Below are 26426 nucleotides of genomic sequence, written 5' to 3'. Positions count from 1 at the left end.
ATGTACAATTTCAGAACAAAGGGGTGCTAAAAGAATGCGCTATAAGCTGCCAGAAAGCAAACAAATAAATCACGTACATACAGATGATCAGGAATCAGAATAAGATTCAGATTTTCCTACAGCACCACTGGAAGCAAAAAAGCAATAGATGAATGCTTTCCAAATGCTAAAAGAAAAGAATTTCCAATTGAACATTTAATACCCAGATACACTGTTATTCAAGTGTGAGGACAGAATAGAGGCACTTTCAGACACATGAGGTACCCAAAACTTTACTTCCAATTAAGCCTTTCTCGAGAAACTACTGAGAATGCCCTCCACAAAAAGGTGGAGTAAATCAAGCAGAGAAAGACACAGGAAAGAAAAAAATAAGGACATCCAATGCAGGAAAGAGAAGGGCATGTCCAGGATGAGACTGAATGGAGACTCCAGCACGGTGACTAGTCAGGCAGGGAGGAAAGCTTGCAGCAGTGACCTCAGGAAAGGCTGCTGAGAGCTGTCATCACCAGCCAACTGCCACAGTCCCATCATTTTAACTGGACAAAACCCCTAGAGGGTATGCTTTACCGAAACAGTGGGAGTAAACCAAGGAAGAAGAAGATACGAGATCCAGGAAGTAGGGAATCCAATCCAGCAGACATTCCAAGGATCAGAAGAAATTTACGTCCCAGGATGACAACTGTGAAGCGGCCCAAGGGGGCAATCAACCCAGAAAAAGGAAAATAGAGGATTCTAGGAGAGAATGTCTCCAATAAAGTTTTTATAATAGATACATTACCTGAGGTAATTTCATTTTGAAAAACTAAATAAATTGTGGACATTAAATATGAAAATCAAGGCAATTATTCATTTCAGGGAAAACAAATAGAAAGGAAACATAAGTAAGGAATATTACAATCTTCAGCTGTAAATAATACTTGTACAGGCATAATAATATATGCTGAACACTGAATTAGCAAAAAATTATAAACTAACTATATTGAAAGGACATCCGGGAGGAAACAGAATGTGTAAGAGGAATGAAATATTTGCCTACAATAAGAGAAAGCCAATAGGTAACACCTCAAATTGACAAATCAAAAGATCTGGCTCTGTGATAGCTGGGAATATGAGACGTGTAAGTGCCAGCAGAACTAGCCACAGGAGCCAGCTGTCCTGGTTGCCCAGGTTGCCCTGGGGTCAGAGCCGTGCAGAGTAGACAGAATGGTGCAGAAAACTGCTTTATTTGATCATGAACTTTTTGGCAAAATGTGGTCTTTTAAACTATATGCCTAAGTAAAAATTAATTTAAAAAGGAAAAAACAGGACAACAAGGAGAAAACCAACTATTCTTCAATCATTTCCACAAATCCCCAAGTTTTACAAGCCTCCTCCAACATCTTCCTAAAAAAATCTCCCCCAAGAAACCTTTCTGGTTTTATTAACCATAATGATTCTGCTTTCCTTTCTAACTTATTCAATGAAAAAAAGAATTATACTATGAAGCTATTATGTGCCAGACACTTTATATAATATTCCCTTGCTTCTAATTCTCCTAAGTTTCCTAGCCAGATTGCCATCATCCTTCTCATCTTTAATAAGGAAACTAAGGCTCAAAGAAGTGAAGCAACTTATTTAAGTCAGAGTTAATAAACAGCTGAGTCAATACTTAAATCCAGATCCATTTGATTCCAAAGCCCAAGTTCTTTCCATAATACTACACTGCTCTACAACTTAATCAATATGAACACAATATATTACTAAGTCATCTGTTATAACCTAAAAATTACACAGTAGAGTGAGTACTAAAGTACACTGAAAACAACTGAATACACTTTCAGATAATTTCTATGAAAGTCAAAACTTGGGCAAATTATCTCACACAACAGATTTACATAATTTCAACTTACTGGATCTTTTCCATAAAGATGACTTAACCATTAAGTGGAAAACCTCCTAAATGCTTGGAGCACCCACAAAGAAAAGGTGGATCAGAGATTAATATAAGAAAAGGAGAAAGCTTGAAGCAAATTCCAAATGTGTCATTTGTTGGTAAAATTTCCCTAGGGTGATCCCTAGATAGATTTCATTAAATGTTAAGACATCACGAGAATTAAAGGTTTTTGTTTTATTTGTAAAATAGAAGTAGTGGCAATATGATGTATTATGTTTACAACAGGAATAAAAAACCAAGAGAGTTCTGGATGTGAATCATTGTTAACCACTGACTACAACACTACAAATGAGAAAGTTTAGATAGAGGTCCGAGACTTGAAAGAAATTAAATGTACTTCCCTTTCTTAACCTTGGTATAAATGTAATGTAAGAGACAGTTAATCATACTGTACATGTGAGGCACAGATATTTACCAGCATCAGATGGAAGTCGTTTCGACATCTAAGTCTGGATGTCTTGACATCTAAGACGGGATTGATAAAAATTTAGCAACTTACGAAGTCTGTCAGGGTTACTGCAAGGCAGCAATGACTCAATGACCTAAAGCAACCTACAAGACAACTCTCTGTGCCTACATCAACTGAAAAATAAAACTGACTTAACTGCAAAAAACTTAATGAAAACCATATGACGCAAGGAAACAAAATAGTCCCCACCCTCACTGGCCTGGTTTTACACAAATATTTAATCAAGATCATACAGAAGCAGTCTGTGTTGATTTTGAAGATGAAGACAACCCTTAAAAATGTTAATCAGCTTCCATTTCAAGGTTCAAACATACACTGGCAGCTATTGAAAAGAAAACTGAAAACAGAGGTTTGGAATTATTCATTAGTCTAATACCAAATAATTAAGAGCTTAACCTCATTTCAGTTTTGAAGGGGGAAAATTAAAGTCAAATCCTAAAAAAATAAACATTATAATCATATCTAAATTTAGCAATCAGCAATAGCTGATTTCATTGCTTTCCCTAAGAAGAGCGTTCTGTTTCCATTTTAATTTATTTTCACCTAAACTAAAAAAGGTTCATACCACTGGTTAAAGTCATCTTAATACCTTTTGTTGTTGCAAATTTTTGTAAGCTATTTACAGCTGTAGTTAGTAATCTCCCCTACATAAAATCAAAATGGAGTCAGTATTGCTAAGAGAGCCCTCTAAAACACAGCCAAGGGGCCATTAAAGAAGTGTGACTTATGCACATCTCAGCCTGGATGGAATCTCACCCTTTGACCTGATGAAGCCACCCAGAACATCTACCAGAAATTCGTGACAGCATAGCCTATCTACTTATTGGACCCTACCCTAAAACAACTCATGATTTCTTAAGGACAAAAATATTTTCTGACTTCAGTCAGAGTCAATCACAATTCTCGTCGGGTGACTTTTAACAACCTCATGGCTTTTCATCTTTATGATGAAACTTTCTCTTCCCTGTAACACTCTTCTGGGATCGACCGAATCGTCTGCATCTCCCAAACTGCAATTCTTAAGACGCCAAATAAACTCTTTTCTTATTTGCAGACTCCTGCTTCTTTTTTTTTTTCTTTTTTTTTTTTTTTTTGGTTGACATATTAAATCCTATCTAAAAGTTCTGCCTTGAAATGAAGGGTATATGAGAAATCCCTTTATATAAAAAAATGTATTCTGGTAGAAATCAAAAGAAGTAAAATATAGCCCCAAATCTTTAGAATTTAAATAAGAGCACAAATGATTTTCTAATTGTGCGAGACATTGTTAACATACCTCTAAAGAACTGAAAATTCAATCATAAAGGACTGAAAATTTTCAATCTAGAATATACGAGAATTCCAATGAAGAACCTACTGATTCAAGTTTATATGAAAGATCCCATATCTAAACAAACTCAAACTTTTCTCTGATTCTCACAGAATTCTTAATAAGCAATTGCTACTTGCCTTTATCAATTTTTGCCTTCTCTATTCCTTCACAAGCTTGTTTAACTCTTTTACTAGGATGGTATTCCAGGCAACAAGCCCACTGGGCTTCATTTTTGTTAACTTTTTGTTTAGTTTCCAGATTCTTGTACAGTTTACAAATTCAGATGGGTAATTTCTAAGATCCAAGCAAACTAGAAAAGCATTTAATAAGAGATCCCAGGAAAAAAGATCAAGATGCTGAAATCATGTCACCTTTAATTACAGCCCAAGCACATATTAAATGTACAGAACTCTCTAAGAAAACCTAATGCTGCCTGGCTTTCCAAGAATTCAGGCCTAATATTCCTGGAAAACAAGCTTTTTTGATGCATTTTTTTTCATCCACTATACTGTTTTTTGCTTTTATTTCATTTGCTGGTCTTCACTTTACTATGCACTTAACACTTATGTCCTTGTTCAAAGTGGTTCTATTTGGTTTCTTCTGTTCTAACTTGCTATCTATATACATCTAGCTCCACAAAATTAAGTCTTAGGAAACATTCCTGCATCCCTGATTTTCTTCATTGTTTATATTCTCTTAAGAATTGTTAAAAGCTGACTATACTGCCTAAAAAGACAAACAGAACATCTCAAGGATCCTTTTGACACAAGTGCTCTATACATTTTCATACTCAATTAGGATCATGAAATATTTAGAATACACTCTGCCAGTCAGTCTCTTAAAGCACATCCTTATTCTTATATCTACTACACTACATAGTACATTAGTGAGAATTGAGATTTATAAACAAATTAGCAGAGCTATGAATTTATCTAGAAAAGAGACAACTTTTAATATCACAACTTTGTTAAAAGCTTAAATGAAAAAAAACATACATAAGCCCCTCCTCCATGTGAGGACACAGCAAGAAGACATGTCTATGAACCAGGAAGCGGGTCCTCACCAGACACCAAATCTGCCAGTGCCCTGATCTTGGACTCCCAGACTCCAGAACTTTGAGAAATGAATGTCTGTTGTTTAGGCCACCTAGTCTGTGCTAATCTATTATAGCAACTTGAATGGGCTAAGACAGCATGTTACCTATTTCCTCTTCTGAAATATGAGGGATGATAATAGTAAATACTCTCTCCCTCACATATCACATACACACATAGCCATAAAGGTCACTGATATAAATAAATGGCTGCTTTTGCCAACACAAAACTCCTTGTCATTCTTTTAAATGTAATATGTGATTATTATTCCTCCATTCTTCTCCTTAATTTCTTGAAGTACCCAACCCCCAAGGTCCTTGCAGCAATGAAACGTACAGACTTCTTGCTAGTCCAACACTGCAGTTAGTTTATGAGATGGGGTATCAACAAGGAAAAAATTTTTTCAAAATATGGAAAAGTTCTTTGTAAAACCATGAAAAGCTAGCTATACAAACAAAACTAAGTTATATCTGGTAGATAATATGCATACTATCAATCAATCTAGTGAAGTCAACAAAAGATTTAAAAATAAATGGATTGTCTCACTAGAGTTCCTTGTACAAATGGGTGATTCCAAGTCTGGGACACAGGAAGTTCAAGGTTTGGTCTGGGACATCTTGTTATCCCAGAAGGCAAGAAGTACTCAAAGAAAAATGGGGTCATGTCAAAAGGGCACAAGAGCCAGTTTGCACTGGTTCCCATTACCTCATTTGTGAATTTAAGCATCAAAAAGCATAATGTTTGTAAAATACTGAACAAATAAAAATTCTTATGTCCATGATACTAAACAAAAAACAACAAAAGGCGGGGGGAGAGAAGGCTCTCTTGCCAGCACTGGAGATGACTGCTAACCCAACTCCTCACTCCAGAAAGCACTAATTAAAGGGAAGGGAACATTAGCCCCCATCTTTAGGAAATTAAATTCATCTCTAGAAAAATTAAATAAATAAAAAATAAATGAGAAAATCACCATTCTGTAAACTCCAATGACATAACTGTTTCAGACAAGGATCATCAATTGATGCTAAAAGGCAAAGGAAAGATGGAGAAAGGTACTTGCTCCTTCCAAAGTTATTCATCCCAGAAATTACTTTATAACTGTAGGGGGAAAATGCACTTGTAATAAGGGACTATTTTATTATTACCACTTTAACCAAATGAAAAACTACCATCACTAATATGGATGTGATGCAATAGTAAGTACAGAGCATCTAAGTATCACACCTATGAAATAGGCCCAAAGAGTTTAACCTAAATCCTAACCTTTAGTCCTAACTTCCAGCCTACTAAAAAAGGGGCAGAGAGGAACAAGTTAAAAGATATCATGACAAAACCATCAGGCAAATTCAGAATCTGGATTCATTCTTCAAGACAACTGGTTTGTCTCTTTATATATTCTTCTTAAAAAAAGGTGGGGTGGGGTGGGAGAGGACAAGGGACTGGTCAAGAAGAAAAGAGACCAGGATACAAGCAAATGCTCGGTGTGAACCTCGACTGGATTCCAGTTCTCGAAGTTATAAAAGAATCCTTTGAATTCTGTGGTATGTGAATCACACAACAATAAACCTAATTTTAAAAAAAGAATCTCTGGGACAGTATAGGGACTACCTTCAAATAATCACCCCAAACAAACAAAAACTAGGTGGAGAGAGCATAGGCAGACAGCTATAAAATAAACACATGGACAAGTGCTAACAATTTTAGAAACTAGGTGACAGAAATACTGGTCTTTCACATGTTTTTCCTGTTCAAAAATTTTCTATAAAATAACTGAAAAAAAAGGATTCTAAAATTTCTATTAGGCAAACAATGATTAAATGATATCCAGTAACTTTAAGTTCCTTGATAAATGAATAGAAAGTCAATTCTAACAGTAAACTTATAAAGAATTTTCTTTCTTTCTTTTTTTTTTTTTTTGGCCACACTGCATGGCTTCCGGGATCTTAGGTCCCCGACCAGGCCCACAGCAGTGAAAGCGCCAAGTCCTAACCACTGGACCACCAGAGAATTCCCCAAAGAATTTTCTAAATGAGTCTAATGAGTTTCATAATTCTGAAGTGTTTTACTATAATATTTTATCTTACTTCCTCCTTAACCAGTTTTAAGGAATGAGGTTTTAAAGTGGGTCATTCCCCAAGTGCTACTACATAACCAGTGAAGGGGAGGTGAGACCCAGAACTCAGCAAGCTGCCTTGCTTACCTCTCTGTCTAGTCTGGGCAGGCAACACTGGGGCTCGCCAGACAGCCCCCCTTCTCTCCAGCTCATCTAGGTGAGAGAATGGAGACAGTTTTCTGTTCTGCTTCTAAAAAAGTACCTCACTATTTTAAGCACACGGGCACTAATGGCTGAAAGACAGTTCTGGAGCAATAGAGACTAGGTTTTCATCCCGAGTCTGTCAATTATTATCAGTGTGTCCTGAGGCAAGTCATTTAATCTGACTTTGGGTTTCTCATCTTTAAATGAGAGTTCTAGTATTTCTTAAAATGATAATTATATAAAAACACCTTCCATAGTACCTGGCGCAAAGCAAACAATAATAAGGCCCCTCCCAGCCCATTTACCCTGTCCCTACCACTAATGCCCTGAGTCATCACGTACACACAGAGCCCCCGACTGAGGACATCTGTGATCTTCTAATGTTCTGCGCACTATTCACAAAGTTGAGAACGTTCAAATAGTAGGAAAGCACCCACTTAGAAACCAAATCCCCCTTGCTAAGGAAAAAAGTTACACAGTTCAACCACAGCTTGAAGTGTCGGGTAAGAGAAAGTGGACACATTTCTACGTCCTCAAAATCTAGTTTTATTACTTTGTAAGAAGTATGCATTACTAGGCCAGACACACCTAAATGAGAGAGAACCTTCCAAACCTAAACACAATTTTTATTCAATTATTAGATAATTTTTGGACGATCCAGTAATTCAGCAGTAGTAACAACAGTTTCCTTACAAACTAGCTTCCAAATTCAGATTCATCTTTAACTATTATCTGGTAGGAAAAAATAAGAACTGACTATAAGAAACTCATTCTAATGACATGCTATTGCAAACATTTATATAGTGCTTCCTAGATGCCAAGCTTTCTAATTCTAAGCACTTTACATATACTAAATCACCTGACTCTCACAGTATCTCTGTGAGGTCGTTATAACTCCTAGAATGACTGTCTTAAACAGAGAAGTATCCTAGGTTTGGTGTGGGTAAGCAACCCATCTGCAGTTAGCGGCAGACCAAGTATTCTGAACCCAGGCGGTCTCGTTCTCTAGTCTGTGTGTAAAATAATTCTTTTGATTTTTAAAAATGCACCATAAGTGCAAACACATGGGTGTAAGACACATCTTGTGCAGGACATTTAAATTAAAAAACAAAAATCAAAGAAAGAAAGAAAAAGCCTCAATCTCACTGATGAAAATCCCATGCAAGCAGCCACTTCAGCCCCTTCAAATAGAACATTTCTTCAAAGCAGGCCAGAAGATGTACGGCACCACTATTAATTTTTATTTTAACAGTAACTAAAGATTTCCACAGCAGCTCCATAATTATATTTTTCACTTATACCCATATTTCCCCCATGTCAAATGCTGTATGTTACCACACTGCCAAACGTAAGTTCACTTTGATTAAAACTGCTGTTCAAATCAGAAACCACCCTATGTTCAAATTAAACAGCATATTTTAAAAGTGAGTACAAAGAGAAACTGGCTTTAGGCTGTTCCCATCAACAGCAAAGTGTACAATCATGCTCATTCTTACTTCAAACTTGGAGTCTCTCTTTTGTCTAAACTCTAATCTATTTAGGCATTTTCAGTAAACAAACATTAAGCTGAATTATTTACAAAGTGAGCATTCCACACATTCCTGTTAGAGCCGCTTTCATGTGAGAGTAAAACAGTGCTGCCCTGCAATGTAGGGGCAACTTAAGGACAGCACCTTTCTCCACCCCTTGCCTGCCTTCCACACCCCCAACTCCGTTTAAAAACTGAGGCCTGGAAATGGCCGGGGGACCACCTAGGGACCTGTGTGAGGAGTCCCTCCATTCCTAGGCTTTCTCCCTTGGGAGGAGAATTCAGTAGGTGTATGAACCAACAGGAATGCACAATTTTAAAAGTACACAGCAATTCAGAGTCTAGGTCTAAGTTACCAAGATACCAAAGAAGCCAGGTATTTCAAAAGTATTCCCACCACTAAATACCTAGCTGTGAAGAAATCACATGGTTGTCATTTATGAGAAATGTATGAGAAACAGAGCCCCCTAACTTACCTCTATGCTTGACACTTAAAGCACTCATATCACAAAATCAGAAAAAAGTAAATACCTAGTCTCTTCCAGTAACTTTTCCCCTTGATTTTGATTGAAATTTGTTGTCCTGCAATCAGTAAGGAAATTACTGTCTAACAGAAACTAGCTAGCACTTTCTCTTACTACAAAATTATTATTGCGGTTTCGTTTTAACAAAAGCCCAAACTGATATATTGACAATTTCAAATAAATGAAAACACTGCAGAAAGTCTGTAATTTCAAGAGTGTTAATAACATATAGTCAATGATCTCCTAACAGCAGCCAATATGCTCTCCTTAGAGACTTAACAGATTTAAATTGCATCACCTTTGCTTCTGTGCCACCTTTAAGGAAACAGGAACTTGAGTTCCAAGAAATCTGACTGAATTTTAGTCAACTTTTCAAGAAAAGAGCAAAAGGAATAATCACAACTTTGAAAGGTAAGGAAAAAAATTAGCAGCTCTAATTATTAAAACCTTGATTATTCAACATACTGGGAAAACATCACTCTAGACTGGTATGTGTTCTGAATGGGGGAAGGAAGGTACTATTCCCTTAAGGATTAAAACTAATCTCTAGTGAAAACTTTTCTTATACAAAATGTAAGTTTTTGTTGCTTCCTTAAACAGAGTGTCCTAAATACAATCTTATCTTAAAAAAAAGAAATTCACTCAAGGTCAACATCAAGGAAGCAGCCAACGTGCCCTGCCACATGTTGGTATGTGGCTGGTACATTCAGGGCTGCATTTATTTGGTCCAAGGGAGGGATTTACAGATTCTGGATTAAAGCATTCCCTCCGAATAGGTGACAATTAATTCTTTAAACCTAGAAATGTTTCCATTTCTAAAGTACACTATTCACCTTCCCCGACTGGGTAAACAGACTAATTGTCCTCTGTGTCCGGGACCCTGCAGAGACAGACAGACTCGTGAGCTCCTGCACTAAGCGGCCTTCACACACACTGCTCTTCGGGCCGCCTGTTCCTCTGTGTCAGGCTTCCCGCACTAACCCAGGGCCTCTGCCCCGCGCTTGACGTTTTTGACCTGATTTACTGTCATTCGTCTCATTTCTCATTACAACCTGGAGCAGACACTGCCTCCAAAAGTCTTTACCTCTCAGACACGTTCCACCTTTTACAGTCTTGATTTGGTGAAAGCTGTCACCATTTCTGAATCTCCCAAGCTGTCGTCGACCTCACAGTCACCCCACCCACAGTCCCTCCCTCTCCTTCATCCCTCTGAATCAGGTGAGTCCCAGACCCAGTCAGCCTCAAAACTGCCTCTCAAATCTGGCTCCTCTTTTCTTCTCACCCCCATGCAAGCTTAGCTCACCCCCTTTTAGTTCTCCCCTCCTGCTCTGATTACCACAATAGCCTCCCACTGGTTGGTCTTCTGACACTGGCTTTACATCCTCCAGCCTTCTTTTTCTTAAAAATAATCAAACCTGATCACATCACTTACCTGATGAAAAATTACAACTGGCTCCCAAATGCCTAAAGGATAAAGTCCAAATTCCTTAACTGAAGGTATGAGACTAAAAAATCTGATCCCAACTTACTCAGAATCCCCTTTTCTAGCTCCCCACCCATCAGCAAACACCCTATATTACAACCCCTATGGAAGAAGAAAAGAGAAAAGAAAGAAAATTATAAAGAATGTGAAAAACTGGAAAACTCTTAGGCTTTTTCCCCTTACAGTAGTACAAAGATTGGCAGTTCTTTTCCTCCTAACCAACTGCTTAAGTGTGCCTTGAAAAGAAGTAAAAATGAGATGCACGGTCTTTTTTTTCCTTGAATTATTACTAGTGAAAATGTCTACTGATTATGGCTTCATTCTCTGATGCCTTATTTAAGTGTTTTCAAAGACTGTCTCAGTATAGGCTGGTTTCAGCAACACTGAACACTTGTTCCAATTTGTGACTTTCTTTACGAAATTCTTTAGCTTGAAGGTAAACACTTCAACAGAAGTATCACTCACTGCTGCCTCCTTCCCTGTTATCATCTGAATTCACCATTATACAATGAAAAATGCTTCTTCAGTTACTCAAAGCACCTTTACCTACAGGCTAGGTTGGTTCAATGGATGAACTAGTGCCACCACTACGTTTGCTTCATGACATTTTAAAATCAAAGCTAAGGTTCTTATATTCTTCCAAAGCACATTCCTCTTGAGAGTCACATTTTCTATGAACATTCTCACATCATAATTTTTCCAACTTTAAAACTTTCTAATTTCATGAGCTAACATCTGTACCACCTGGAACACGTACTAAAACAATTTTTCAAATGGTTTCTCTTTGCGTTTCTATGTGAAATATTCGATGGACTGATTCATTCAAAGAACCAACCTCCACTGAATTTGACATTCAATACTTTACCCCAAATTTTTATTTTTTTGGCTAAGAATCACTCTTTTCTTAGGCTTTCTAACTTCCACTAACAATGTTGCATTTCATAGCCCTATCTCACAAAATTTAAATAAAATAAAAAATAAAAATAAACTAAGTCCCCTGTATTGATTTAACAAGATTTACTGTGACATGATATGATAGGGAATAGAGAAAACAATGGGCATAAAAGTGGATACTGGGTAGTGAACTCACCAGTAAGTGACATACTTCTGCATATAAGCTTTACAATATGAGGAACTTTTTAAAAAAGGAAAAAGCAAAAAAAAAAGAGTGTTAAATTTGTGAATGCCAAGGTGTAATGTGTTTACATTTATTAACGTGATGTATATCATCTGTACAAATGACCTGGCTTAACATGATGAAAGAGATACACAATTATTTATTAAGAAAAAAAAATAAACCATACATATGTAACTGAAGAAACAGCTCATTTTTTTAGAGATGAAAAATACTTAGAATAATAACTGCCCTAGGCACTAGAGTGAAGGCTTTTTTTGATTTACAAATATTAGCTGTTATTTCTTCTGAAACAAGCCCATCAAGTACCTTTTTGTCTTACTTCACAGTACCCAAGCTCAGCTCCAAGGAGTAAAGTACAGTAATTGGTGACTCAAATGTAATTTAATATATCAGTGTGACATCTTTTAAAATACTTGTAAGTCATTTCAAAATCTCTTTCCCTAAAAATGATCTTTAAAAAGCAATTACACCTTTTCTGCCCTAAGGAGGGGTTTCTAACATGTGAGTTCCCAAGTACTTTGCTCTAGAAATAATGACTACCTACAACAAAATTAGGAAAGAAAAAGATTTAAAAACTTCTAAGGGCAACAGCATTATCCAAGTCAGCAGGATCAGAGGAGGAAAAATGTCTTGATAAAGAGCTAATGATATGAAAGGCAGTCTTGGAACATATCAAACAGTACTCCAATCTAGGCACCAAAAGCCTTGAAGAAGATCATGGTTTTAAATGAAATAAGCAGACTTTAAACAGCTTAAGTTGAAGCTCACAAAAACAGTAAATATAAAAACATAAAATGAAGTAAGTCAAATGTAGATGTATAGTGCACAAATACATATCACCCTTAAAAAAGAGTTATAAATCATAGATATGTGACTTGTAAAGAAATGAATTAGTAATTCTCGTTATCTATCAATCAGATTACGTAACAAAAATTAACAGACTAGTCATATTTTTTAAAAAGCATATACTCTCTTTTCTTCTTTATTTTCTAAGAAACGATGCTAAACGCACATGTGCCAGAGCATGAATCTAAATAGCTAAAGACTCTCAAAGGAAGAGAGATAATCACAACGATTGTTTCCAAAGAAGATGCAAACCCATAGAAATAGAGGTGAATATATCTGCTTCACGTGGACGTTTCCCTCTTTATATGGCTAAAATTTTAGGAAGTGTGCCTATAATGTATTTTTCAAACAATTCACTTCAAAACATTTAAAAATGTCAAAATTTAAAGGTTTATTGTTTGTGAAATACTTTATAATCAACTTAAGACTACCAGTAATTCCATTAAAGTAATAAGAAGCTACGACAGATGAACCTTTTTGCTTTTAAAATAAAAAGGAGGTCTTCCAATTAACCCCCAGACATGCATTTATCTCCAATTCTTACAGGAAAGCCTACAAAAATTAAAATAAAGGTATAAAAGTTATAAACATACAAGGAAACAATACAGAAGGGAAAACAACAGGAGACACAATACGCCAGCAAATTTTGGGGGGATGAAAACTAGACAGAGTAGTAGCAACCAATTAACAGAGAAAAATGAGCTGACGTTTAAGTGACAAACAGTGGATCCATGCTCAGGAACTGGGGGCAGTGGGCGGAGGTAGGGGAAATGGGTGTGATAAAACAGAAGAATGGCTGATAGTCCGTGTAAGCAGCAGTTATTAGACCTCTTGGCCCCCTCGCCAGCTTATGGAGGCAGGTGACTGACACTAACATGGACAGTAGTTTACTCCCTGAAAATATTAAACCAGAGAGGTCCTGGACGCTGGAGCACTGGCTAACACAAAGAGCTTGTACTGGATAAGTCTACATACTGAATGCTGGAGCCCCAAAGACTATTCCTACATTCTGCTCCAAGAATACTGGCAGCAAGTTCTTACCCCATACATAGGTAGAGGATTCTTAAGAGTCTTCTCTAGAAAAGATATAAAGTTCCAGAAGAAAGTCCTACAGAAGCTGACATTTGGACATTCCCCAACAAAAGCACCAACTCTCCTGACTCTTCTATAGCTGAGCTCACCAACCAGTAAAGCCTGGGCTCATGCTGGGATGCTCAATCCATTCTCTAGTACTTTACTCGTAAATATGAGTAGACACTGAGGATCGCCATGTACTAAGGAAGGCCTCCAACTGGAAAGACTGAGGCCAAAGCAAACAGCAAAAATGAGCTCAGAAGAGACTAAAACAACGCAGAGCAGAAGACAAATTTAAGATGCCTATAATTAATTCCCCAAAGAGAACAGATAGTGCATTCGTGAAACAATAATAGGATCCCAAGAATAAAACAAAAGAACAAAAAGTGTTCTTCAAAATTAAAAAATATGAAGTCATATATTTTTAAAACTCAATTTAAGGGCTAGAAATCAAAGAACTTCCCCCAGAAAGGTGCCAGAGAGAGAGAAAATTAGAGGGGAAAAAAGTTATGAAAATAAGAGGATCAATCCAGAAGATCTAACAACCAATTAGCAGAAATTCCAGAAAGAGAACACAGAAAAAAAAAAAGGCACAAAAATCATCAAAGATATTAAATCCAAGAAACCAAACAACGTGTCTAGAAGGGAGGAACGTGAACTTCTCACTGGGTTGAGAGCCACCACGGGCTCAGCACAGGGAGTGAGCAAGCCGCCCGGCACATTTCACTGCAGAGTTTCAGAACAGCAGAGATAGAGAGACGAGCCCAAAGGTTCCAAGGGGTAAAGAGCCAGAAATCAAAACAGCACAGGGCCTCTCACTGGCAAAAAAAAAAAAGAAACAATAACTTCAAATCTCTGAGGGAAGATTATTTCTAACACACACATCTATACTACATTAGTTTCCCATGTCTGCCATAATATCACTACCACCAAGTGGGTGGCTTAAAACAACAGCCATTTAGCGTGCCACAGTTGAGAGTGTGGCCAGGCCCCCCTTCCTGAGGGCTGTGGGAGAGAAGCGCTTCTGTGCTTCCTCCAGCTCCTGGGGGCTGTCGGCACTCTGACTCATGGCTGTCACTCCAGCCTCTGCCTCCGCTGTGACACTGCCCCTCCTGCTTCTGCCTGTCAGATCTCCCATGTGTCTCTTACAAGGACACTTGTCACTGGACTTAGGGCCCATGCAGATAATTCAGTATGATCTCTTCATCTCAACATCCTTAACTTAATTACATCTGCAAAGACCCTTTTTCCAAATAAGGTACATCACAGGTATCAGGACGTGGACTTATTTCGGGGGCCACCATTCAACCCACTACATATATCTAGCCAATGCATCAATTAAAAATGAGGATACCCAAATACGTTCCCAGAAAGCTACTGGTAAATGTAACCTCATCAAAATGAGGGAGAAAGCCAAGAGAAAATAAGACATTTAGTCCAAGAAACAGAGACTACTGCACAGGGAAGAGGCAAAGGGAATTCCCAGGACAGTGATAAAGCAAAGTCGAAAATAGACAGTGCCTAGCAGGTAAAAAACAATCAGTCTGGACTGTAGCAGGGTGACCATGAAGAAAATAGTACTGAGAAGGGTTTAAGAGTTCTCTTGAAGAGTGTAGCAAGCCTTTGGTGCATAAAACAAAGCAAATGTTAATTCCAGGAAAACAAAAACTGTAAGGAAATAAAGAAAGAAAATATTATCATATATTACTCGGCTTAGCAGTGAATAATGTTTACATTGAATACTGATTTAGCCAAAAACATGAATATACTATATTGGAAGGACCGAGTATGAGATGTATGGGATCGAAGGAACGTTAAGAACGCCAATTCTTTACCTTCCATAAAAGATAATATCTAATATTGATAACAAAACAGTATGAATATTATTTAATATATGGAGGTAAACACTAGAAGAAAGATCTATTACCTTGGGGCGAAGGGACAAGACAAGGGGTAGAGGGGGATGGGGAAGGGTATTTTATTTAGTCATAGTTCCCTTTTGGAGCAGTGTTCCTATTGTGTTGAAAATAAAATTAAAAAAAAAATTAATGCAGCAAAAAAGAAAAGGTTCTGAGAAAAGTAACTTGTTCAGGGCCGTAATATAGCTAAGAAACGTTTGTCACAATGTCTCAAAGTTTCTAATATCTTGCAGGAGTATGGAAATTCTTGAAACAGGGTTCTTAAATCCCCAAGTCACATGTCTTCCTAAGGATTCAAAAACGGACAAACAGACAAACAAATAAACCAACCAACCACACACAACACCAAGAGCACTCCTGAGGTATACTGACAGTAATGGACCCGACCTCTATGTTAGATTATTACCACTCTACCCAGCTTTGCTTAATATACACGACTGGCTCTTGTTTGTTTTGAACTTTAATGTCACAACCACCGGGTAAAGGGCCTGAAGATATGAAGGTCTTTCTAGATTGGTATCCTGACAGACAGCTGCCAGTGAATCCAGTTTATATGTGGATGGATGCTAAAGATTTCACAATATTAGAAATAAGAGATTAAAAGCCTGTGTTCTGAATACCATTATGCTCAGAAAAGAGACACCAATTAGCAACTTCCATTAAAATCTCTTCTGTCAGACTGTATGAGGAGAGAAGGAGCATTTATTAGGCAAATGTGTAGCAGCAGTGGTGCTAGGATAAGGTGAACTAAGAGAAAAAGCTGAAATCTTATTCTCTACTTAATTAACGTCCTCCTTTATCCAGTCCATTAATACATGACTCATTTCCGAATGGTGTTTTGGCACACCAAACCGATTCCCACCTTGGCCTTCCCTCCTTCTCTTCAATTGCCTTAAAAGTCCACCTATTTCAAGTAACCTACATAGACTTAACTGTTCTATGTCCTAAATGAATAATGTAGGTTACTTTGAAATTCTCCCCATAGATGGGAATAGCCACTTAATTTATAGTCTATTGTACCTAGTGTAATTGATGATAATAGTCTAGACATACTAATTGAGAATTTGTATGTTGTCATGTTAATCTTATTTACTTGAGATCATGTGTCTGTCTGAATTGTAAGCCTTTAAAAGATACAAGGATAGCACCTGGTACAAATAGGTACTTTACGTTTTTCCATAAGTATAAGATCAAAATGAAAACAAACATTTTTAAAAGGAAAAAACGTGCCAGGGTAGCACTGGTGTGGGATAGGTAGTTCTAGAAACAAATTACTTTTAAAGCAAAGCCACTTTGGTTTAAATCTCAAGGAATTTTTGACCTTGTCTCAGATTAATACCATGCCTGTGATCACTCAAGTAGAAGAAAAGAAGGTCAAGGGCAAAAGAGCAAATGGTAACAAAGAAAATGCAGTAATTCCACTGAAAAGAACCCTTCATGTATTTTCATAACTCATGAAAAAACTAATCCCAAAGCAAAAACAAATGCTTCTACTAAAACTTACTTTGAAACCAACGAGGAAAAGGGAAAAAAAGTCTTTCCTTTTCCATTGCCCCATTAGCTCTTTCTCATCCAATGCTGCTGGATCTTTCTCCAGTTCTTACAGTAAAATATCATTACATCACAAGTGAGAACAGAACACAGCCTGTTAGACTTTTTAACTAAAAAGTACAAATCCCCATGCACAGTATTCATGTGTTCATAATTACTTCTGACAAACACTTTAAAAAGGCAGCACCAGTGAGCACCACATTTACATAAATATACAAAATCTGAGTCCTTTGATATTCAAGAGATCAGCAAAGTATAAACAGCTTAGAAAATTTTTGTCAAAATTAGGTAAAATGGCCACTTAATCAAGAAACTTGAAAAATACTTCCACACTAGGCTAGCATGAAATTCCTAAATGCTCTTCTTGCCAGAGTTCCCATTGTCTTCCCAAAATACAAACAAAAAACTTACAAAAGCAACTCTAGTTTTCTGATTGAAGTACCCTTTGTTGGCCATAGAAACCAAGCCATCAAATGCAACTAGGTACTTTGCTTTAATTTAAAAAAAAAACACAGCCCTTCTGAGAGTAAAGCACATTTCAGAACCTTTCACCTGGTAGAGTAAAAAGAAAGCTAGTGGGGGTTCATAGGTCAAAAGGCTGGAGAAGCAGAGATTCATGCCAAAGATCATGAAAAGTATTTATGTTCTTCATCTCCCAAACAGCCAAGTATCTTCAAAGCTCCCTCAGCACAAGGATGAATTCTCACCATATTTCCCAAAGCTCCAATTCTTCATTTCAGAAGTTACACACCATCACAATTACCGCTGTGGGTAACAGTCTCAATTGAAGCTGTATCCCTCACTTAGTCTTCTACAAAATGCACAAAACGCAGGATTTCAGATAGGAGAGAGACTGCTCTTGTCTCTAAAAAATTTACCTGAATCTACTGGTTCCTGAGTTCTAACAACATCTATAACTGGCAACTTCCATACTGAATAAGTCATCATGAAATTTAAGAATACAAACTTTTAAATTAGGCTGTGGGCATGTAGACATTTTAATAAAATCTGAAAAAAAACAAAACAAAACCAACCCTATAATTTTATAGTATGCTTTTTCACCTCAAAACTCTAAGAGCTGACATCTGATGCACTGAATCCTATCTAACGGTCTTACCTGTTTGGCTTTTGAGTTCTTCCCAGTCAAACATTTCTCATTTGTGCTTCCATCCATCCCTCTGAGAACACTGATGAAATCTTTCTTGGAAACAGTTGATATCAGCTTAGCACGCTTTCTAATAGAGCCTCCAGCTTCTTTAACCTTTTCATCAACGTTCTTCTGATGCTTTTGAACAGCATTAAATAATTGCACCACACCCCTATAGAACATAAATGACCAGAGCAATGTAGTTAAGTAACAATTACACTAGAACACAAACTCTGAGGACAGAAACAATGTATTTTCACTGCTCAGAAAAGAGGCACTAATTTAATAGGCACTCAAGTGAAAAGCACTGAATAAATCTGAAAAGTGAACATACATTTCAATGAATGAATATAAACTTCTGAATAGAGAATAAATATATGTGGATTGATTTGTGATTTTTTTTCAGCTTTAGTCTTTCTAAATCAACTTTTGTGCAACTAGAACTAAGAATCAGAACTAAGATGTTTTAACACAAACATCTACTTCTCAAAATATAAAGGCTTTACAGTGTAAATGGAATGAGCACAGCCTTTATTTACAGTTAGCTGTCTAATCATCTGATGCTAGGAAAGATTTTCTGGATCTCAATTTCATCTGTAAATGGGAAAAACAACACTCAAGACGCTTAAAAAGTATTCAGCTATGTTACCTGCAATTCTTATAAGACTAATTTAAAAAAATATTTTTTTTGAAGTACTTTGTGCTATAGTTAAACTCACCGAAAGATAAACTCTGAAGATTAAGAACTGTCATGTCCATTACAGTAGCCATGAGGCACACGTAGCTAGTGAACACACAAAATATGGCCAGTATGAACTGCAATGTGCTCCAAGTTTAAAATACACACTGGATTTTGAAGACTCAGTATGAAAAAGAGAATTTTAAAATCTCTTTAATAATTGTTTTATACTGATTACACGCTGAAATAATAATTTGACTATACTGAGTTAAATGTATTATTTAAATTAATTTCATCTCTTTCTTTATACTTTTTTCAATGTGGCTATAAGAAAATTTTAAATTACACACATGGATCACATTATATTTCTACTGGACAGCAATGATTTAGACCATTAACATCCCTTCCAGCTCTAAAAGTCTACAACCTATTAATTTTCCTGCTCTAATCATCACTGGCAGAGGCAATCCGCCACAGGCCCTGAGCATCCCTGCACGTTCTTGCTGGGTTCTTCAAGAATGCAAGGCCCCGACTGCTCTTTACCCAGGCCATTTCTCAGGGTTGTGTTTGCAGTACGCAACCTTGAAAGATGAGGTAATGTCTCCCCCTGGACAAAGAGCAGGCTTGTTACCATTCACCATAAAAGCAACAGACTCCCAGGTACAGAGTTCCTCTCCTGTAACACAACCCACCACAGGCACAGGCATCCATCTAGGGCACCTGCACTGCCCCCGTGGGACACAGGGAACCAGTGGGAACGTGAAGCTCTGGCTACTGCTTTTGCCGTGAGTAACAAAGTCCTTTGTCTCTGGCCCACAAGCCTCTTGTCTCCTGCCAGCATCGAAGAAACTTTACCAAGCTGGCTTATTTGTTTATAAGGAGGGTAAAATTCCATACCCTTCACAGCAGGGCTGGGACCAAAGTGAGGAGAGTGAGATGCCCAGGGTATAAAATTTAAGGAGGCACTTATTCTCTGGCACTAATCCTGCACTCTTCTAAGCTCTGCACGGGTATTAATTATTTAATTCTCAGAGAAATCCTATAGGGTAGGTATAATATTCTCTCCTTTTTCTAAGGAAAAATAAACTGAGACAGAGAGAAAGTAAGTAAATGCCCAGGGACACCCAGCTAGTCAGCCAGTGTGCAGGGACAGGTCAGCAGTCTGGCTCTACTGCTCCCTCTCTTACCCATGCAGCCTCACTGTCTTACTGTACAACACCCAGATGGACTGTTGTAGGCAAACAGGACATTTAAAGGAATTCCACTAAATGTAATTGCTATATTCTGTTACCCAACTGTTACCTCCACCGTGGAGCCTGCTGCAACTCCCCTACAGTCTCCCATCATATGTTCCTAACACATCAGACGTACCTTTATTTACAAAGAGACTAGAACTCCTATACGTAAGTGGGCAAAGACCATGCAGCAGCCACCAGCTTCTATTTATCTTTGAACACGGAGGGCAACAAATGAATGTTTGGTGCCAATGATAAAAAAAAATGCTGAGTGAAAGGACAGCACGAAGCTGCTATAATGTGCAATTTGTGACGTCATATAGTGCAAAATAACAAAAATAATCATCTAGCGCCATAATTTAAGACAAGCATCCTAAGAGAAATGCAGTAAGAGGTCTGATTATACTGTTCTTGTGACTATAAAATACAAGATGATATGAAATAGGTTCATACCAAATATCCACTTAGCACGTTATATTCTTGCCTCACGAGACCTCCAAAATCTGCGGCTGAATCCAGTATTAAATAGGCAGAGGCTCAGACATAAATCACTTGGCTCTGGGAAGGCAGACCTTAAGAATCAAAGCTAGTCAGAAATGGATCACTCCACAGCTTTAGAGTACTTATTTTTTAAGGGGCAAGAACACTGTCTTACCTCGTTGCAATTCTCTGAAGATTTCTCTCTGTTTCTTTGTCTTTGACAACATCTGGCTTTACTCTGCACATCATTTCCCATTCCCGCTTCTTATCAAGCTGTGTTATAAATATTGTTATGTGAAAGAATATTAGGCATTTTTGAAAGTGCAGCATACTTTGATATGATACTCTGTGAAAGGACAAAGGTAATAAATCATTCTGGCTTAGTTTGTCACAGGGACTTTCAAAAACCCACACTTTCAGGGGTTCGGCTCAGGGAGCCTGTGGTTAGCACTCCGAGTGTCATGTGAGAGGCACCAAGTGAGCTGACGGCAGGCTCTCTGACAGCAGGGGCCTGGAGAGCCGCCAGCCGGGCAGGACAAGGCAGGGTGTGCGCAGCCCCGTTCCCGCCCTGCCATCACCAGATCCTCGGAGGGGAGCATCAGCAAGGCTCCAAACTACCCTCTTCCGTAACCACAAGTTTAAATACCGTTTCTCTTTATTTTTAGAAACTGACTTCCTCAGCAGTCAGAACTATTAAGAATTTGTATCAGCTTTGAAAAGAATAGCGTCATATCCAGATATACCCTGTTTATACAGTGACTATTTTTCTTTTCTCTTATGGCACATCTGACCAATATCCTTGCCAAATATGGCATATCAGTCACAAACTACAACAAATTGATTCTTTGCTATAATGGAGAAATAGAAAGGGATCAGGAGATAAGGAAATCTCAAAGACAACACAATCTAATTCAAAACTGTTTTCCGGGGGTATCCTGGGCTCAGGTACCTGATTTGGTAGCTCAGGTACCTCAGCTTCTCCAGGTCCCCTCCTCAGGCCAACCTATCACCAATATCAAATATACTGAAATGATGAACTAATCACCAAGAAGCTGATGAACATCAAAACCAGTAAGAATCAGTGGAAAAAAGTCTCCTTTTATCTTTTCCTTTTCTCCATTCATTTAATCTCTCATTTTGTATTAATAAAAACATCTGATCACGGTAAAACCAAATCTTTGCTCTTGGTATCAAGATTACTCTGATTCCTTTTTAAAGGAGTAGATTCTTCCCCAAATCATGTAATTTATTTTAACTATCATGAAATTCATTATCAGACTATGCCAGAAATTAAAAAATCTTACTTTTAAAACAGTTGATTCTTAATTTTCTATTGTACCCAGGGGATAACAGGCATGCAGGATCCCAAAATATTTTTTAACTTTGAAATGTACTTTTATACTTATGATTAGAAATAAGTAGCCAATATTCTGGAAACCAGTAATATTTAACATTAAAAAGCGATGATAATTTACATAGCCTCTACCCAGAAATATACACTCAGAGTGTTTGTGGCTGCTGTGTTGTGTTTCTGGTATCCACACGAGTGCTTTCATGCATTATGTGGACAGTACCATCTCTAGCCCTCAAAGCTTTGGCCTAGAGCAGAGTTACAGACTCGTTTCTGTTGGCTTCAAAATGCTGTTCTCTCATTGGAACACGAGGACTACAGGTAATTAAGGATTAAAGCCTCTTCTAGCTTTTGCCAGATAGAAAACAAAGATTCAAATTTTCAGTTGAAAAGCTATCAGTAAGATTTAGAGATAAAACTGATCTTAAATAAAGTACAATGAGAATATCGAATTAATAAAAGAGCAGGTTGTTTCTAAGAGCAACACTTGAAAAGTTCCATCTTTATATAGCCTCTTACAGAGAGCCAACCAGTATTAGGAACAAAGAAAACATTCACCTTGAAACAAGATAAGGGGATGGTGAACTTAAAAGGAAATAAATGCCACTGAAATCTATTTTTCTTTCATTTTTACCTATAACATAACTCTTGGAAATGAGTACTTTTATATTGTCAGTACAATTGTAGAAAGTTGTTTTTCTCTCATTAAAAAATACCTATTTCAGTAACCAAATATTTTTAGACATAGAAATACCTCATCAGGGGATATAAAACCTTATTATTGTTTCTCTATCTCCTCTGTAATACACAACAGCAAACTTAAGTCCAACTTTTGGCCTTTCCCTTTCATTAATAGGCGGCACTAGTCTAACTTCTTCCACCAGTGGTTTAACAAAAGGTACCAGGAACTCAAGTTTATCCAACAGTGAAACAGTTTGTTTTCAGAACTGCAACCAACCCCTGACAATGACATCATCAAAGATTTATACCATAAAACAGATTTTGAGCAAAAAGTAACTAACATGATTCTATTAGTTCAGAATTAATAAAGTTAGTATCTGGACAGCTAAGTTGAATAAGATACTCAAACCCAGGAGTCACTGTCACATGTATAACTACTTGATTTTAAAAGGATAAATTTCCTTGGTGTTTACATTTCTATTGCTTTGCTTAGATGAACAAAAAGTGAACATGCTCAACAGAATGATTCAGACTAGATTTCTGAACACAACCTTGGTTATGCACCCTCACGTAAAACGCAAGTTGCAAACTGTAATGTTAATTGGACAAACACTGCAGGGAACAATCTGGTGCAGATAAGAACTAGACTAGACAACCTAATCTACAGAACAACTGGTAGGACACACCTGTTTTCTTTTCTCTAGTCTCTCTTGCTTTAACTTCTCTTTTTCCTTTTCCAGCTCCTTGTTTTTGACCAGAATGGCGGGTTTACTTTTAGGAGTCTTCTTGTTAAGGATTTTAGCCATGGCATCTGCCCAGCCCACATTAGTTCCAACGCTAGCTTCTACAGCATTTTCACTGCCATCGTCACAGGGCTCAGCTTCATCCTCATTGTCAGCTTCTACTGCTTCTTCACCAGAGGAAAAGTGATCCTTTTCCGATCCACAGCTTCCTACAGAACCTAAGAGTAGAAACAAATTAAACTTTAAAACCAGAGGCAGACCTTGGCAAGGCCATGGTAAGACCCCGGGGGCCCTTCGTAAGGCTAACAGTTCTCCATCAGTCTCCATTCTTGCAAGGGGAGACTTTTCCGAGTCCCACAGCTGCAGTAATAGCGGAGAATGGCAGGACCCTCCATCCTACTGCCATCCTCCCCCAAAGACCTGGCCCAGCCATGTGGACGGGGAGGCCGCAGTGGCTTCAGCACCCAGGACCCAGGGAGTAGAAAAAAAATCCAACAGCCCCACCACATCTTGTCATCAAGGTGGTGACAGACGCTGACATGGTGCCAGTGCAGAGTGTGTTCAAATCCCCAGGCTTTGTGTCATTAAACTACTTGAAGAGAGTAATGAAGGTTACTTTAAAAACAAATAACAACAAAAACTTTAATCTGTCAAGAAGATGGTATAGTGATCCCATGGCACAGAGAAGTCAGATCAAGTTCTCTGAGGGCTTTGGCCCAGATGTTTAAAATTCTGAATTTGTGTGCAGAAAAATCTAAAAACCAACTTCCTTTTATAGAATCTGCATATGACATTAATCAATTGGGGTGTTTCAACATTTCTGAAAAATAATCTAATGAAGTGATACGTGCCCAGGGTTTGACTGCACTGCTGGGTGACTGAGTGAAAATATCAAGTTCTGGGTTGAGGATACAAATTCGTATACTGTTGAATTTTCTCATGCGGAACCACCAAAACAAGCATATACAGGTTACCAGCAAACTATGTCATCATGTAAGATTCAAATGGCTGGGATCAGAGGAGTGGCCTAAACAACAATCCAGTTGGTGACCTTACTCAAAAATCAACTTGCCAAGAAGATCTGGGTACTTTTAAGGTTTGCAGCCTATCTCAAATTCTGAAGCTCACTGTACTTAAACAACAAGAACACAAGCGCCAGCACAGTGTGCAGGTAACTATATGATCCAGAGCCTTCTGAAGAGCTTCTGCTTTGCTCTTCAGAAACCCATGGAACTATTAGGAAATACTTCAAAAGTAGTTTTATATCAGCTTATGGCTACGATCAAAGTGAAAGGAACTGAATGTGTAGTCAGCTCTTCAATTCTGAGTGATCCTCTCTAAACTCTTGACTTTAAGCCATGAATTAAGAGAACTGCTGAAAAGAGCTGACTTTTAGCTAGTCATCATTATATTTGCTTTTTGGTATTACTTTTGCATAAACCTTTTTTTTTTCCCCCCACGGGCCTCTCACTGTTGTGGCCTCTCCCGTTGCGGAGCACAGGCTCCGGACGCGCAGGCTCAGCGGCCATGGCTCACGGGCCCAGCCGCTCCGCGGCATGTGGGATCTTCCCGGACCGGGGCACGAACCCGTGTCCCCTCATCGGCAGGCGGACTCTCAACGACTGCACCACCAGGGAAGCCCCAATACCTTTATTTTTTAATTGTTGAGAATTCATGAAATAAAACAATGGAAAACTAAACATTTAACATATTGAAACTAAACTTGTAACATATTAGAAAAGAGCAAATAAAAATATATAAAACAAAACATTTTATACACATATAAAAATGAGCCTCAAGCATAGGAGTAAAAAATGAAGTATCTTTGGGCTTCATGCAAATCTAAGGTGATATAAGAAATCTTACTGCCTGCAATATAAGAAAAAGTTTCTAAATTTTGCCAAACAAAAGCCGAAAGCACTATCATTCAATGAAAATCTGAGTTTCTGCTATATACCAGATTCCAGAGTCACATTATTTTTCCCCCAGAAGCATCTCCTAGGATCAGTGTTCCCTGGGAAGTGGGTTGAGAAACAAAGTTTGGAGAACATATTTAGCTGAAAAACATATATGTTAATATCGCATATGTTTATTCCTCAGTCAGCAGCACTAGACAGGCACGAATAACAAAATAAACAATTCTTTGAAAAGTACTTCTTCTAAGTAAGCATTTATCCAAATGTAAAGAGGCACAACAGCTTAAAAGTTTGTGTCAATGAAGAATCTCTGAGTGATTAAAAGCAGAAGTCTTTACTAGCTCCTGGTAAAATGTCAAAACTACAACACTGACATCTAGTGTTTTGTCCTGATGAATTCACACACAAATTGCAGCGAATTTCAGTTTCACCTACACTGTAAAGGCAGCCAAAGGCTTTATGGTTGTGTAAGCCACTCCAATTTCTCCATTTCTAAACCCTGGCTATTTTTCTTTGGTGTGTTTCTTATCCAGCCTGACTACCACAACATGCATGTGATGGACACAATAAAATCCATGACGTTTTATAACACCATTTCATACCACCTGCACTTACCCCACCAATTAAAAAAAAAAAATCCCAGAATAATTTACTGAAGTCGTAATTTTTATTTTATTATTTTTTTAAGAAGCTCTAGCTCAGAAGTTTTTAGTCACGCATTCACTGCCGATGGAAATGATGATATTTTATATAAATTTAAAATGCCACTGTAATGAGGTCTTCCAGCATACTAAAAAACAGGATTTACTTCTAGGATACCAAAGATAATCACTATGCAAATCAGAAAATAGAACTGGTCCTTAAAAATTTACTGTAGCCTATGAGGACGAGATTTTTTGAATTGACCATGAACTGATATTTAAAAGAAGTTAAGTGGATGTAGATAAGCAAAAAATTCCTTTGAAGTCGTGTGTGTTATTTTAAACATTAACTCTAATTCTGCATTCTATTTTAAAAATCTGGAAATTAAGGAAGGGCTACAAAGAATGCTTATTGGAAGTAATAA

At 37.6% G+C, this 26426-nt stretch overlaps 1 protein-coding gene across 1 annotated transcript in view; it reads right to left on the bottom strand.

Annotated features, from left to right (window-relative positions):
• RRP15 (ribosomal RNA processing 15 homolog) overlaps positions 1-26426 on the bottom strand; it is a 47339-nt gene that overhangs the window by 11458 nt on the left and 9455 nt on the right. The window contains exons 2-4 of the mRNA XM_082857913.1: positions 23388-23662; positions 20845-20942; positions 18246-18447 (exon numbers count right to left, since the gene is read on the bottom strand). Coding sequence (XP_082714039.1) covers positions 18246-18447; positions 20845-20942; positions 23388-23662 — 575 coding nt within the window. The remainder of the gene's footprint in view (positions 1-18245; positions 18448-20844; positions 20943-23387; positions 23663-26426) is intronic.

This window comes from Leucopleurus acutus, assembly GCF_964270905.1.
Source record: "Leucopleurus acutus genome assembly, chromosome: 2".
Classification (NCBI taxonomy): Eukaryota; Metazoa; Chordata; class Mammalia; order Artiodactyla; family Delphinidae; genus Leucopleurus; species Leucopleurus acutus.
Note: the sequence above shows the minus strand (reverse complement) of the source record. Positions and strands in the feature narration are given on the sequence as shown.